Source organism: Theropithecus gelada, chromosome 15 (genome assembly GCF_003255815.1).
Source record: "Theropithecus gelada isolate Dixy chromosome 15, Tgel_1.0, whole genome shotgun sequence".
NCBI classification, from domain to species: Eukaryota; Metazoa; Chordata; class Mammalia; order Primates; family Cercopithecidae; genus Theropithecus; species Theropithecus gelada.
Genome location: NC_037683.1, coordinates 67,476,805 through 67,490,777, shown reverse-complemented (window position 1 = coordinate 67,490,777; position 13,973 = coordinate 67,476,805). Strand labels below are relative to the sequence as shown.

The 13,973-nt window shown below is 36.4% G+C and overlaps 1 protein-coding gene across 8 annotated transcripts in view; it reads right to left on the bottom strand.

Moving 5' to 3' along the window:
- NFIB (nuclear factor I B) overlaps positions 1-13,973 on the bottom strand; it is a 318,143-nt gene that overhangs the window by 94,540 nt on the left and 209,630 nt on the right. For 7 of the 8 annotated variants that reach the window (XM_025359130.1, XM_025359128.1, XM_025359131.1 and 4 more), the window contains exon 3: positions 1,279-1,332. In XM_025359130.1, the coding sequence (XP_025214915.1) occupies positions 1,279-1,332 (54 nt within the window). Of the gene's footprint in view, positions 1-1,278; positions 1,333-2,210; positions 2,355-13,973 lie in introns of those variants that run through there. The other variant, XM_025359134.1, reaches the window with a different exon arrangement.

Here is a 13,973-nt window from a genome sequence, read left to right as displayed (position 1 = left end):
GTATAGTAATATTTAAATGATTTATGAAGAAAATGACAAATCAACTTAGCATACATTTTTAAACGTGTTTAATTAGGAATTTTTATCTTTGAAGTGTATCCTACTTTTGTCAACAATATGATTTTGTACAATACAGAATTAGTAAGTATTTGGAAAAAGATAATTTTTCTAAAATAAACAATATAGACAGGACTCAGAAAAATACAGTCTGTTTTGATTTTGCATTTTTACTTGTATATCTACTTGCTGTATCTTTCTAAAATCATGTTAAGACAAAATTGGTCTGATATATTTTCTTGCAATTTTGGGGTTCTTCTGGTATTTCAGCCTCATATTAGCTAAGCACAACTTCCAGGAAGATCAAACGATGGAGGACCTAAAAACTAACTCTACCTGAGGAAACTTTTCCTATTACTTCGTATGAACTTTTTGGTTTATTTTCAATGAAAAGATAGATGAGATTGTTTGGGGAGATGGGGGGCATGTGTAGCTGGTTCGGGCTTTTTGTGTTTGGTTTTGTTTTTGTTAGTTTATTCTTAGAGCACTCTTTTACTAAAGTCACCAATATAATTCACATTCTTTTAATAATGAAAAACTCCTTGTGCTAGTTTTATCTCATGAGAAAAAACACAGCTCCTAAATCAAAAGCAAAATGCTGTATGTTCAGAGCTATATGAAGACAGCCAAGTTATAAAAGCCCATTTTCAGATCTGGAACAACTTCTGAAAACAAAGAGGGTATTTGGGATACCTTACGCTACAGAAAAAAAATTCCTGCTTTCATTATTTCCTGATTCTGGAGATCCAATAAAAACCTTATGGAATAAAATGTCTTGCAAAAATCCTTCAGTGAAAACATAACCAACCACTCCCACCCCCAACCCCCTTTTAAAGTAATGAGAGTTGATAAATTATAATTACAGTATGAAAATGTTTACATTTTCTTATGAGTTTTAAAAGAAAGATTAAAAGATTCATTGGCTTTTCAAACAGCAATTATTTTAGCATCTAAAAGATATACAACTAAAATATATGCATATTTATTTTCAAAGAAACACCAACAACAATTAAAACATTGGTGATCAGGTAAATACTGATGACGCCAATATAAAAGTATTTGCCACTGCAAAGGGCCTAAGCACAATCACATCTTGTCCCGATCATACCTGCCTGCCAGAACAAAATAGGCAGCTGACCAATTATGGGGTGTTTATCTATACAGTGGTACCTTTGTTCTCCAACAATGTCAGATTGCAAACGTCCTGGAACACATATTTACCTGGAGGATTCTTGGCAGGATCATTGTGGCTTGGACTTCCTGATTGTCCAGAATCTGTAAAGAAATCACAGAAAATGTTTTCTTTTTAATTTGTTTTGAAAGAATTTCACAATCCTCAAGGGACTTGAAAAAAAATGTTTAAGGTATAAAAATGAAGGTGAGTGCTTTAAATAAAATATACTTTCCCAAGCCTTTTGATAGAAACATTTTACTCATCCAACTAGATAAATGCATATACATATTTATATGTCAAAAGGAAAAGACAAGTATTGGTCTACAGTTTTCTTGGGCTAGAGCAAAGGTTTTTTGAAACAAAAGATCTGGCTACAAAGCCACTGAAGATGGTTTGAAGGTTAGGCAAATACTGAGGCCTGCCAGTAGCAATATGAAATAAAGCAGATATATTCTCTTAAAAATGCAATCTGAGTGTAATTAAACATGCATTTAAAAGCCTGAAAGTATGTTTTTATTCAATGAGTAAAATACACAGAAATGAGAGTCCGCTTTTCCAGGATTTCACACACAAGCACACATACCCACTCCAATAATCCCCCAACCTACTGGATCCAGGCCCAGATTTGTCTACATCCCATAATAGCAATCGATTTGCAAACACCAAGAAAAGCATAAATTACTAGGTAGAAACCAACATGGCTTTGTGGAGAGCAAATGGTTGGATCAATTTAATTTCCAACCATGACAGATGGACAGACTTTGCAGATAAGGAGGAAGAGATCAATGTCGTATATCTGAATTTCCTACCCCATATTATTTCTCATCGATGCTACAGAAAGAAACGTGGAAGATATACAACTGTTAGGCAACATGCCTTTCTGGACTGATCTGACACTGTTGTGTTTTGCTCACTCCTCTTCCCTCCTTGTCCCCTCTGCATTTATCTGTGTCATTTGCCCATATTATTATACACTTACTTGCAAGTTGCTTTGTAATCTTCTTTTATTGGTTCTAGCATTTAAGTTTTGTCTCCCCAACTAAATTGCATATTCCTAAGCAGAGGCAGAGATTCTGTCTACTTCTTTTGTGTCTTCCTCAGTGTGCTGTTCATGGCTGTGAATGCACTAGGCTTGCAGTAAACGCCAGAGGAATGGATGGCTCAGCTCCAGCAGCCTCTTTGCTTGCCTAGAAAAGGCAATTTTGAACTTGATAATGAATTTCAACAAAATTTGATAGGTGGGGCACAAATGACAGTTCTGTCATATACTGCCATATACTGACAAGTCTCTTCCCCCAAACCTTGCCATTATACTTGAGCCAAGAAAGTGATTTGGTTAAGCAGGAAAATCATATGCTGGTTTTTTTCATCAGAGTTATTCTGTCCTTCCAGGTAAGTGATTAACATGCTGAAACTGCTGCTTCTACGATTAAATGTAAGAACATCCTGTTAGTTTCTTCTCATATAAAACCTGGTTATTTATTTCTGCCCTTTGCCTCGTGCCTGTTAGCTTAGATATAATGTTGAGATCAGAATTTTACCCCTTTATCCCATTTCCTTAATTGTCTTTTTGGTTTTATTCTAGAACAGATCTCATGAAATCTTAGCAAGCATATTTAGTGATTCCCACATTTTCCTCCAATTGTTTCCTGATTTCTCAAAATGAAAGTAAAGAAACTAGAAATGACCACTCTTCATCTGGCTCGAGTCTCCTGAAGACTGTCAGAGAGCTGAGAATACTCTAAAAATCCCATCTCCCATGAAGTCCTCTTATTACTTTTTCTGAAATCAAGGCAAGATTCAGTGACTTATAAATTAGAAGATCAATCTTCTTCGTTCTACATTCCTATAAAAAAGTGGTACAATATGGGCCACTTTCCAGGCCTGGAGTATGATAGCTACATAAAAATGATAAATCGTAACTTTTTGCTACAGCATCAGCTATTTTTCCCTTGAGTCCCTCTGACAAATGTCTCTCAGCATTGATACTACATTCCAGTTTAATTTCTCAAGTGATTCTAACACGTTTTAGGAATTCCTACTTCTGTATAATCCACCCACTGACCAGAGCCTCCCTATGTTTTATTTTCCCTCCAAAGCTGTCTCACTCTTACGAAGGTCTAGACATGCATCCCTCGGCGTCGCTAATGCCACGCTTGTGATGAAACCTGAGATAGTTAAAGTTCTCACTTCGTTGCAGCAGTCGCCTCATTTCAGGAGTTGTAGACTCTCTGCATGAGCCTTAGCGTGTTTAGTTACAGCAGCTTCAAAATGGTGCCACAAAACTCTTTTCCATCATCTGTTGCTAAAATTTGGGTCCAGCAGAGAAAAGAATGAAAGTCTCTTCCATTCTTAAGAAAGCATCCAGCTAGAACAATGGCACCCCCTGTTACCACAACATCCTACTTGAGAAACTCTATTCTTTTCTGCTGTAAATTATTTTTTCTTCTCATTTCCAACAATTGCAGACCAACTTCTTTGACTGAAAAAATATACTTACTAAAAAACCCACAAGCATTTGAGGGAAAGCTGAAGTAGACCCTAAATTTGAGGCACACATTTGCTTTTTGTAGCAATTCCACTTTCTAAAATGATCTGCTGTTTACTGGCACACAATGACAGACTTTCCTTCATACACCAAAGCTCATGCCCTCTCATGAAATAAAACAGGGTATACTGTGTCCCAGAAACATAGGAGAGAGCCCTCTCAGTGAGCAAATGACAGAGCATTTACTTTTCAGACTGCAAATTCTAACACTATAATCTACTCTTAACTCTTATGTCACCTTATATTGGTCACTTAATTCCAACTGCTGGAAAAGGAAGTAACCAGGGAGTCGCGGTTGGCAGAGAAACCAAAAATGAACTGTTATTGTGGTTGACTTCAGAGAAAGAATTATTCAGACCACATCTAAACCCCTTCCAATTCACCACCTAGGTCAAATTACTCTATACCCAAAGGTTTTATTTAACCACTTCCATCACTTTGCTCAACACCCCCCACCTCTCTCTCTCTCTCTCTCTGTGTGTGTGTGTGTGTGTGTGTACTTAATATGTTATAGTGAAGCCTGGCTCTGTCCCTCACTAGCGGCATGATCTTGTACAAAATTACTTACTCTTAAGTGTCTTGGAGTCTGGATCTTGAAAACTGCAATAATATTATCTACCTTGTAAAATCATTGCAAGATTATATCATATTTAGCACCAAAAGCATTGAGTCAGACACAGTCTATATTATCAGTAAAGACATCATTAATATTAAGCATAGAGCCACATTAAAAATGATTAATATATTTAATGGTTTAAACATTATTAAAATGAAAAAAAAGTAATCATTTTAATGTGGCTCTATGCTTAATGATAACTAACTTTTAGGAAGAAAGGGAGAAAAGGGACATAACTAAGTTCTGTCCATCCCAACACAAGCATCTAAAAAATGACTGGTGGGTTGACTAAGCATGGAGAAGCGTGCGTCCACCTGAGAAGTCCTGTGTAAATGCTTTCATCCCTCACTCCCCAAAAGGGAGGAGCCCACTGCTGCTTCAAGGCTTTTAGGAGCTGTCATGCTCAAAAGGCAGTAGATAGCAGCCAGTTGATGAAAATTACCTTCCAGAAGGCTGAAGTCTTTGAGGAACAAGGCTGCTAAGAGTTGTGAGCTGCCCAGCATACTGGGTATAGTGTCTGGAAAAAAAATTTTTTTTTTTTTTTTTTTTTTTTTTTTTTTTGAGACAGAGTCTTGCTCTGTCACCCAGGCTGGAGTCCAGTAGCACTATCTCAGCTCACTGAAGCCTCCACCTCCTGGGTTCAAGCGATTCTTGTGCTTCAGCTTCCCGAGCAGCTGGGACTACAGGCGCACACCACCATACCCAGGTAATATTTGTACTTTTTGGTAGAGACGGGGTTTCACCATGTTGGCCAGGCTGGACTCGAACTCCTGGCCTGAAGTGATCCACCCACCTTGGCCTCCCAAAGTGCTGAGATTACATGTGTGAGCCACCATGCCCAGTTTAGTGTCTGGAAAGATTCTGATGCAGTTGAGAAAAAGAGAGGAGTTTTTGAAGGCAGCCAACCAAAACCAGTCCTCCCTCATTCTCTTCCACCTCTCATTTTCTCTTCCTTGATCTCAATCTCTATTTTCTACATTTCTGCGTTGTCTCTTTCTGACTTGACTGGGCATAATGTTGAACTGAAATAAATTTTGTATTACATATTTATGAAAGTTTCATGTTCCCCATTCTTTAAATGTGGATTAAACATATGTTTATTCTTCTAAAAAAAAAAGGTAATGAAGTTACTTCTAAATTATTATCTTTTAAACGTAATCAGTTCCTTCCTCTCCAGGTTAAAGATTCTCCAAGCACAAGAAAAGGTTCACATTCATGCAGGACCCTTACCAACTTTTCAATCCTTTTGTACACTCCTTTTGTAAAAAGCAGTCAATCTCTGGTGGCTCTTCCAATACCTAAGCTTTACCCGAGGAGTGAGCAGTTTTTTCTAATGACCCAATTTTACGGAAGATCCTAGGATACGTAAGTGATCAAACAGCTTGTCCAAAGTTACAAAGCAACTATTAAAACTTCTGTTCTCTATATGGGCAGCCTATTCAGACACAATACTTCTTGAATTGTTATGATGCAATCCTAAAATAATGCACAGCCAAATGACTTTTCAGTAGTTTAACTGTTTCTGGGAAACTTATCTTCCCCTAACTTCCCTCACCCTTCCAACTATTCACCAATACATTCAAGAATCTTTTTCTTAAGCCTTTAGCTACTTTCTATATCTAAGTTGGAAGTAATCATTAGTATCACTGAACTCTATACACTAATTGATGTCTTAAAGAGAGGCCAATTCTATAAATCAAATTTAGTTTGGATTGTCTCCATCAAGCAAAGGAAATTCTAATGTTTTCTGGACAATCTGGTGGAAGCTCTATAAGATGTGTGTTAGATATATATGACAATAAATAAATAATAGCCTGTAAAGTATTTCTTACTGAGCACTAACTTTCTGGAGTAGATACACTGCAACTATCTGAGGTAGATAAATCATCAAAACTGTCAAAGATTTTTTTGTAGGTCATTAATGTAAGCATCATTCAAATGTAAATCAATTAAGATTTATGCTCATGCCTGTAAATTCCAGCACTTTTGGAGGCCAAGGCAGGCAGATTGCTTGAAGTCAGGAGTTCAACACCAGCCTGGTCAACATGGTGAAACCCTGTCTCTACCAAAAAATACAAAAAAGTAGCTGGGTGTGGTGGCACACACCTGTAATCCCAGCTACTTGAGAGGCTGAGACATGAGAATCGCTTAAACCTGGGAGGTGCAGGTTGCAGTGAGCCAAGATTGGCTCATGTATTCCAAACACTCGGTAATGTTTGGAACACAGTAAGTGCTCCATAATGCTTATTAAATTTATATTTAATTTACAATAATGATCTTTAAATATTGTTTTTAAAAAAGAATACACACTCTATGCCATGTAGAGGTTCAGAGGCTGCCTGAAGAGACAGAAATATACAAATAAAAAAATACACAAATCAAGAGGGAACAGATGATTCCTAGGAAGGGTGGGCAAAGTCATATCATAAAAGATATCAAAAGAAGGTGACCTTAGGAACAATGCCATGAAAAAATGACCTGATTTCCCACCTTTCTAAGACATATTTCACTCCTTTACCAAGATGATCTTTATAAGACCCAAAACTGATTAAGCTAAACATCTGCTAAAACCTTTACATATATTCTGAAACTAGTATGCCATTCATGGCACCTTGATCTGGCCTCCATCAGCACCTGGGTCATACTGAACCTTTTGGTTCCTTGTGTGTCTCCTGCATTTGATGTCTCCAAGTCTGTGCATAATGTTCCCCCTTTTTTCTCCCTGAAGTCCCCCATGGTGAGGTCATCCCCTTTAGATCCTCAACAATATGACACGAGGCATACTGCCCTATTTAGCCTTATATAGCCCTAATCTTTGGGATAAGGCCTGGCACATTTGGTTAAGTCAAATGAACAGAAAACCATCAGTCTATAAACTATGAAAGTGCACAAAAAAGAAAGACAAAGCATATCGCTCTGTGTAAAATCATACATTAGAAGTCAAACAGATAAATTTCTTGTGGCAAGCCAGGGAAACAGACACACAATTCCCAGGGCTAAGTCTCCCAGTCTAATGTAAGGCTCAGTCCTACTTCCCAACTTCCTGAAGAAATATTTGGAAAAAGATAGGGTGGCTAAGACGTACTATTTTGAGTCAGAAATTATTTTTTGTCCATCTCCTATAAAGAGAAGAAACATTTGGTGAAAATCCAGGTCCCTACTTTGCAAGCACTGGGCCAAGAAAGTTTTAATGACCTTTATACATAAACTTTCTACTCCTAGATGAAACTTCTTTTAAGGAACTCTTTTTATTCTCTGACACCATAGCTTGAGGATCAACAGAAAAAGATAACTGGAGAAGCATAATTTTAATTTATAATGATTTTGGTACAAAGAAGGAGCTGTACAAGGTGAGTTTTCAGGTCCCCTATGGCTCTAAAACTCTATGATTCCATAACAATATAGCTTTTATATCAAGGGATATCAGAGGAGTAAATGAAACCCACACTGTAACCTATTAACCTACAGACAGCCTCTTGCTAGAACTAAATGTAGTCATCATGTGATAAAGGGCCCCTTTGTCATAGTCCTTTGCCTTAAGCAGGTGAAGAAATAGCCCATTGTCAATGAAAGAATACCATGAGATTTTTTTAAGGCTTAGAACAGTCTCTTTCTTTCTCTCTAAAACATTATTAATTGATAATATAATAAAACAGTATATTTTTACAATTAAGTATATAGCATGCCAGAAACAAGATGTAACAGGTAAGAAACAAAAGCTTGAGGGAAGGAATACAAATGCATGTATTTTATAGTAGGAGAATAAAAAGGTAAAACAAAAACATCTATATTATCAAGGGTAATGGAGACCAAACTATTCTCCTTGGGTTAAACCTTCTTCTCTCTCTTCCCCTCTCTCTGCCCAAAGTTTTCTACCACACCCTTTGCAGTTTACTGTCTCCCATGACTGATTCCTTGGGATTTATAGCACATTACCTTTCCATAATCACAATTCTGATTACATAATTTGGCTTTTTTTTTTCCCAGCACAGTTAAAACACTAGGCAGCTTCAGTTTTAATGGAAGATTGCTTCATTGCTTTGGGTGACACAAAATTATAGTTTTACATTATTTTGTTTTCTATTAGATGTGTATTAAAATAAGACAATGAAAAAACACAGGAAAACTGAGTGTTTTCCTTGCCTCTCGTAAGCATGTAAATATTTGGGAAATGGTTTCTTTCTCTCTCTCTCTCTCTCTCTCTCTCTCTCTCTCCCCCCCCCTCCTTCATGCTTCTCTCTCTCTCTGTGTGTGTGTGTGTGCATGTGTGTGTGTGAGTGTGTGCCTGCATCTTCCTTTATCTCCCTGTCTCCCTCTCTGCTTCTGTCTCTCTGTCTCTTTTCAACAGGGCATTAAATTATTTGGAGTCCACTTCACTGCAAAACTTGGTTAACAAGCTGTACATGGGAAGTTTTAACTTTATCGCTTTGTTAATGGAATCCCTGACCTTGTTGTTTTTTTTTTTTTTTTTAAGTGAATCTGTACTCCTCCTAAACCCAGTTCTGAGCAATAAGAGAAATTAGACCTCTCTGAATATTTTGGCAGAACCAAAATAACATTTGGGAGATGCAGTTTCCTGCATATTTTAAACCATTTACTATTTCACATTTGAAGGCCTATATCTTCAGATCCCTCTTTCTGTTGGTTAACATTGGTTTTAAAATATATGTTTGATTTAGCAAAATGCATAGTTTAAAAAGATGTTGCTACAGTTAAGATCTTCACGATAAAATAATTTCATTAACCAAAGAAAACTACAGAATAAGAGAGTAGATATTTCATTCCTGAACATTCCACTTGTTTTATCATTAAGCTTTCTTTTAAAGAGCCACTTTTTGGCTTAACAAGGAGATTAGGTTCAAAGCGTCATATCCCACGGATTAAAATAAGGATTTGTTAAGGCTCAAGACTGAAATTTGTCCACAGGGAATTAACTGAAAAACATAGGCCACTGAAATTTAAGGTGGGAAAAAAATCATATATCAAAAATCACATATCAAAAAAAAAATCAAATCAAACCATTCTACCACAGGGGACTACTAATGAAACTCCTGCAAATATGAAACCCCTGCACAAAAAGCGTTAAACCTGCCAACATCTCTGACCAGAGCGCTGTGGTACTTCATTAAGTAGCACCAACCCACGCCCTCAACAATGGGAAGCTAGGATAATCGTATCTGACCTTTCTGCCCCACCCTAAGATTAAGTTCAATGACTTTCTACTGATCTAGGGATTGAGTGAACCAAGCATCATAATCAGGATCACCTACAGTTCTTGCTTTTGAAGGCTTTAACCTATAGAATGCAAAAACACCGTACTGGTCATTGTCAGGATTGCTTTCTACAGCGTGTTTTCAATAAAGTAAATAAAATGTGGTAATTAAATCAAGATTACATAATATGTTTTTGATTTGTAATCTTATTTAAATTAATTAACTGACTCAATCCTTGCTTAGTTTTTAAACTGGTCGAGTTAGGGAAAGAGTCCCTGGGAGCAAATCCAGTTTTCTATCTTTAAAAACAAGGCAAAGCAATCTGGCAGACTTAAAAATACATATTAAATGCACCAGCATAATGTATATACAGAGGCAAGGGTGCTAATGTAGTGGAGGGAAGAGCTTTATGGCATGATTTTGACTAAAAGAAATAGCTCTCGCACTAGAGAGAAATAAACTAAAACATTATTTATTCAAAACATTTCTTTTCAAATTTTATGAAGATTGCATATTTGTTGGAAGCAAAACATTTCCAGCTGTATTTTAAGTTTCTGAAGAGAGTTGTAAGATTTATAATCTTTCATAAATGCTGCCCATATCTTATAATATTAGATGAACACGCCACTGCGTACTTTGAGGAACAATTTGCCAAAGCAGTTTGCCACGTGAAAATAATAAAGTCCTTTCCAAAACCCAGCCAGATCCAGTAGGAAAAGAGGAGATGAATGTTCTGTCTTTTCCATCTGGGAAACATTTTGGATTTCAGCTATACTATGTAATATACATTTTTTTCCCCCTTGGAAACCAAGAAACCTGCATTTTACAGCAAGGTATGTAGTGCAAAGAAAATGTTGGTGAAATAGGAATCTGGAAATGAAAACCAGAATGTCATCTGACTCAAGAACATAATCATGGAGGCAAATTGAAAAATCAGTGCAGAATTTCAACATAAACCAAATGCAATGTTTATGATCCTATTAGTCTTAAATTTTTCTCTTAAAAGGAAAGCATAGAAAAATAAGTGCTGTTTTACCTCCAAAGTCCTGAACAGCATTTATGTTACTACCTAGCACCATGACTTACATATGTGGTTTATCCTGGAGTCTTCACGCATTATTCTAAATCCCACACATACAACACTCCTGTGTACACATGACCCCTCTGTGCCATGTCATTTCATGTATTTTCCCCAAAACTTAATGTATCTAGGTTAAAATCAGACGTAAGACTTTCTAATATTTCATTGGCAATCTTTCTTCTCAGGGAGCAGGTCGTGTTCTCTCCAAACTGTCTGGAGAGTCAGGACTCCCGGGTTCTATTCAGCAACTGCCAAGCACTTGTACGCTGACCCTAAGCAAACCATTTCATGCACGAATCAGTTTTCATCTTGCCCAGTCGCAACTAGTTAAGGAAAGGTAAGAGTTTAGTCTTAGTTGTTTTCAAAGGAATTAGAAATAATAGGAAAAAAATAATTTCATAAAACAGTGAAATATGCACAAGTATTTTTGTGGAAAAAGGCTATGAGATATATATATTTAATGTACTTTAAGGTTTAATTAGTACTCCTCCTCCTCCAAAAAAAAACCAAAATCCCCACCTAGTTGGTTGCACTGCCCCTTGCAAACACTGACAACACAGGTAATTGAAGGACTGACTGGGTTAGAGTGCAACTCTTCTGCTACATTTTAAAATCCATGAGGTCAAGAAACATGTGAGTCTTATTTACTGCCCTAGCATATTCCTGGCACATAGTAGATGCTCAATCAATACGTGTTGAATGACTAACCACGGTTTTACAGAGAACGAGATGATGACTGGTAGCACTTAAAACAGTTCATCTTCCTTAAATTACAAACAAACTGCCAGTAATGCCAAGCATAACTTTTAGTTTTTGCTTATTATCTACACATATTCTAATTATTAAGTTTCTACAACCTCTCTACAAATACAAATGTAGTGATTGACTCAATGACCAAAAAGTTGTATTCGTATTTTTTAATTGCTCATTTTTTCACAGGCATATGTTCCTAAAAATTTTTTAATTGGATACAGATTTATCTATTATGTTAGCTAAAAAGATACTTTGCCAAATCATTAAAATGTTTATGTTTATATCATTATGTGAGCTTAGAGAGAAGAAACTGGATGGGTTTTTTATATCTTACGTTACTTACATGTGATTAATAACCAGTCCTTGTTTTATTATTAAATTATGGCTCTTAAGTCTGTGATAATATATTCATATAAAAATAAATGTATATATTTAATCTCAAGATGCATAACAATTAACTGGATAACAGAGTAAGATGACACATAGCATACTTTCTATCAAAGTAAAGTAGATTTGTATGTGGGGTATTCATTATTGCTTCTGTTCATAAAATAACTTTATCATAATATTAGAAGGAAAAAATCAGATAAGTCATTTGATGAACAGGAAGCTTGCTGATGTGGCAGATAATAGTATTAAATGTCCTAACAGTTCCTTTATAAGTGGTTCAAAGAACTTCTGTCCTCATGTTTTCAAGGCAAAAGCTAATTTACCAGGAATAAAACTACTTGAATAATGCATCATTGAACCAACATTTTGGAAAAGGGATAAAATGAGGAAACAAATGAGAAGACAGTAACTTCCTCTTGCAAATCAAAACTGTGCATGCAAAGAAAGGAACTCAATTATATTGATAAAACAAAAACAAAAAATAGCTAACATGATTTCCCTTTTTTTAAAACAGAAGGTCAAGAATATTCTAACAAATGAAATAATGTGTTTGAAAGAACTTTGAAAAGTTTACAGGCTCACAGAGACATGAAGATAGGGCATTTTGTGGGGCAATATTCTTTCAAACAGTCATTTTAAGGGAACAGTTTAAAATACAGATAATCCTGGCCAGGCACTGTGGCACATGCCTGTAATCCCAACACTACGGGAGGCTGAGGTGGGTGGATCACCTGAGGTCAGGAGTTCAAGACCAGCCTGGCCAACATAATGAAACTCCATCTCTACTAAAAATACAATAATTAACTGGGCATGGTGGTGGGTGCCTGTAGTCCCAGCTACTTGGGAGGCTGAGGTGGGAGGATCACCTGAGGTCAGGAGTTCGAGATCAGCCTAGACAACATGGTGAAACTCCATCTCTACTAAAAATACAATAATTAGCTGGGCGTAGCGGTGGGTGCCTGTAGTTCCAGCTACTTGGGAGGCTGAGGTGGGAGGACTATTTGAGCCCTGGAGGTTGAGGCTGCAATCAGCTGAGATTGCACCACTACACTCCAGCCTCAGTGACAGAGTGAGACCCTATCTTGAAAAAAATAAATAAAAATTAAAAAATAAAATGCAGATAATTCTAAGAATAATAAAGAATAACAAGCCCACCATGAAATCTACTACTCATTACTATGGTTATTTGGGAAATGGGAAAATAAATAATGAGAGGCATGTTCACTTGCTATATCCATTTTAAAGAAGAGAACTGAGAGTATAATGGTCCAGCGCTGTGTACCAGGTGCTCAAAATTCCTCCCATTTTGTCTTGTTACTCATTTTATCTTTAATAGAGATTCAAATCAACTCCTTATGATTCAAAAATGCCTAAGCCAAATCCAAAGAGTATGAAAAAATCAAGGTTCTGCATAATGTCCCATCCATATGCCTTAACCCTGAATGATATCAAACCTATGTAATCTTAGACATCGATGCCTTCCAGATGTGACAAAATTTTAACACAGACCAACTTCAAGCTTTTTACTCAGACTCATCTCCCAAGCTCATAAAGATTATTTTCATTGCACGTACCACTACATATGGCTAATGTTTAACTTTCCAAATTGATTATTATGCTGCCATTTCAAAACTGACATTGCCTTCTCATCCAGTCAAAAAACAAACTATGTTGCATATTCAACCTCCAACAAACACACACACAAAGACAAGAAATCACATCATTATTTCCAAGTTCTAGATAGTGCTTGGTTACAAGACCAGTTGAACTTTTCCTTGTCCACTCTTGGTACCTCCAAAAGATGGAAAAAGGGAAGAAGGGATCATCCAATTCTTTGTCAGAATTAATTGCCATAGGAATAATTTGAGTCTGTCACCTGTTGTTTTTGGTCTTAAAGATCGCTTCTAATTAGACAAGATCAAATTTTTCTTCATATTTAAAGCATGTTAAAACTCTAAAATTAACTAACAAGATTGTTCATGGATATTTTTCAAAACCATCTAACAGCAAGGCCGTGATAGAAAAGTATAAACTAGGTTTTCCTCTAGGATTTTTATGGTATTAGGTCTAACATTTAAGTCTCTAATCCATCTTGAATTAATTTTCGTATAAGGAGTAAGGAAAGGATCCAGTTTCAGCTT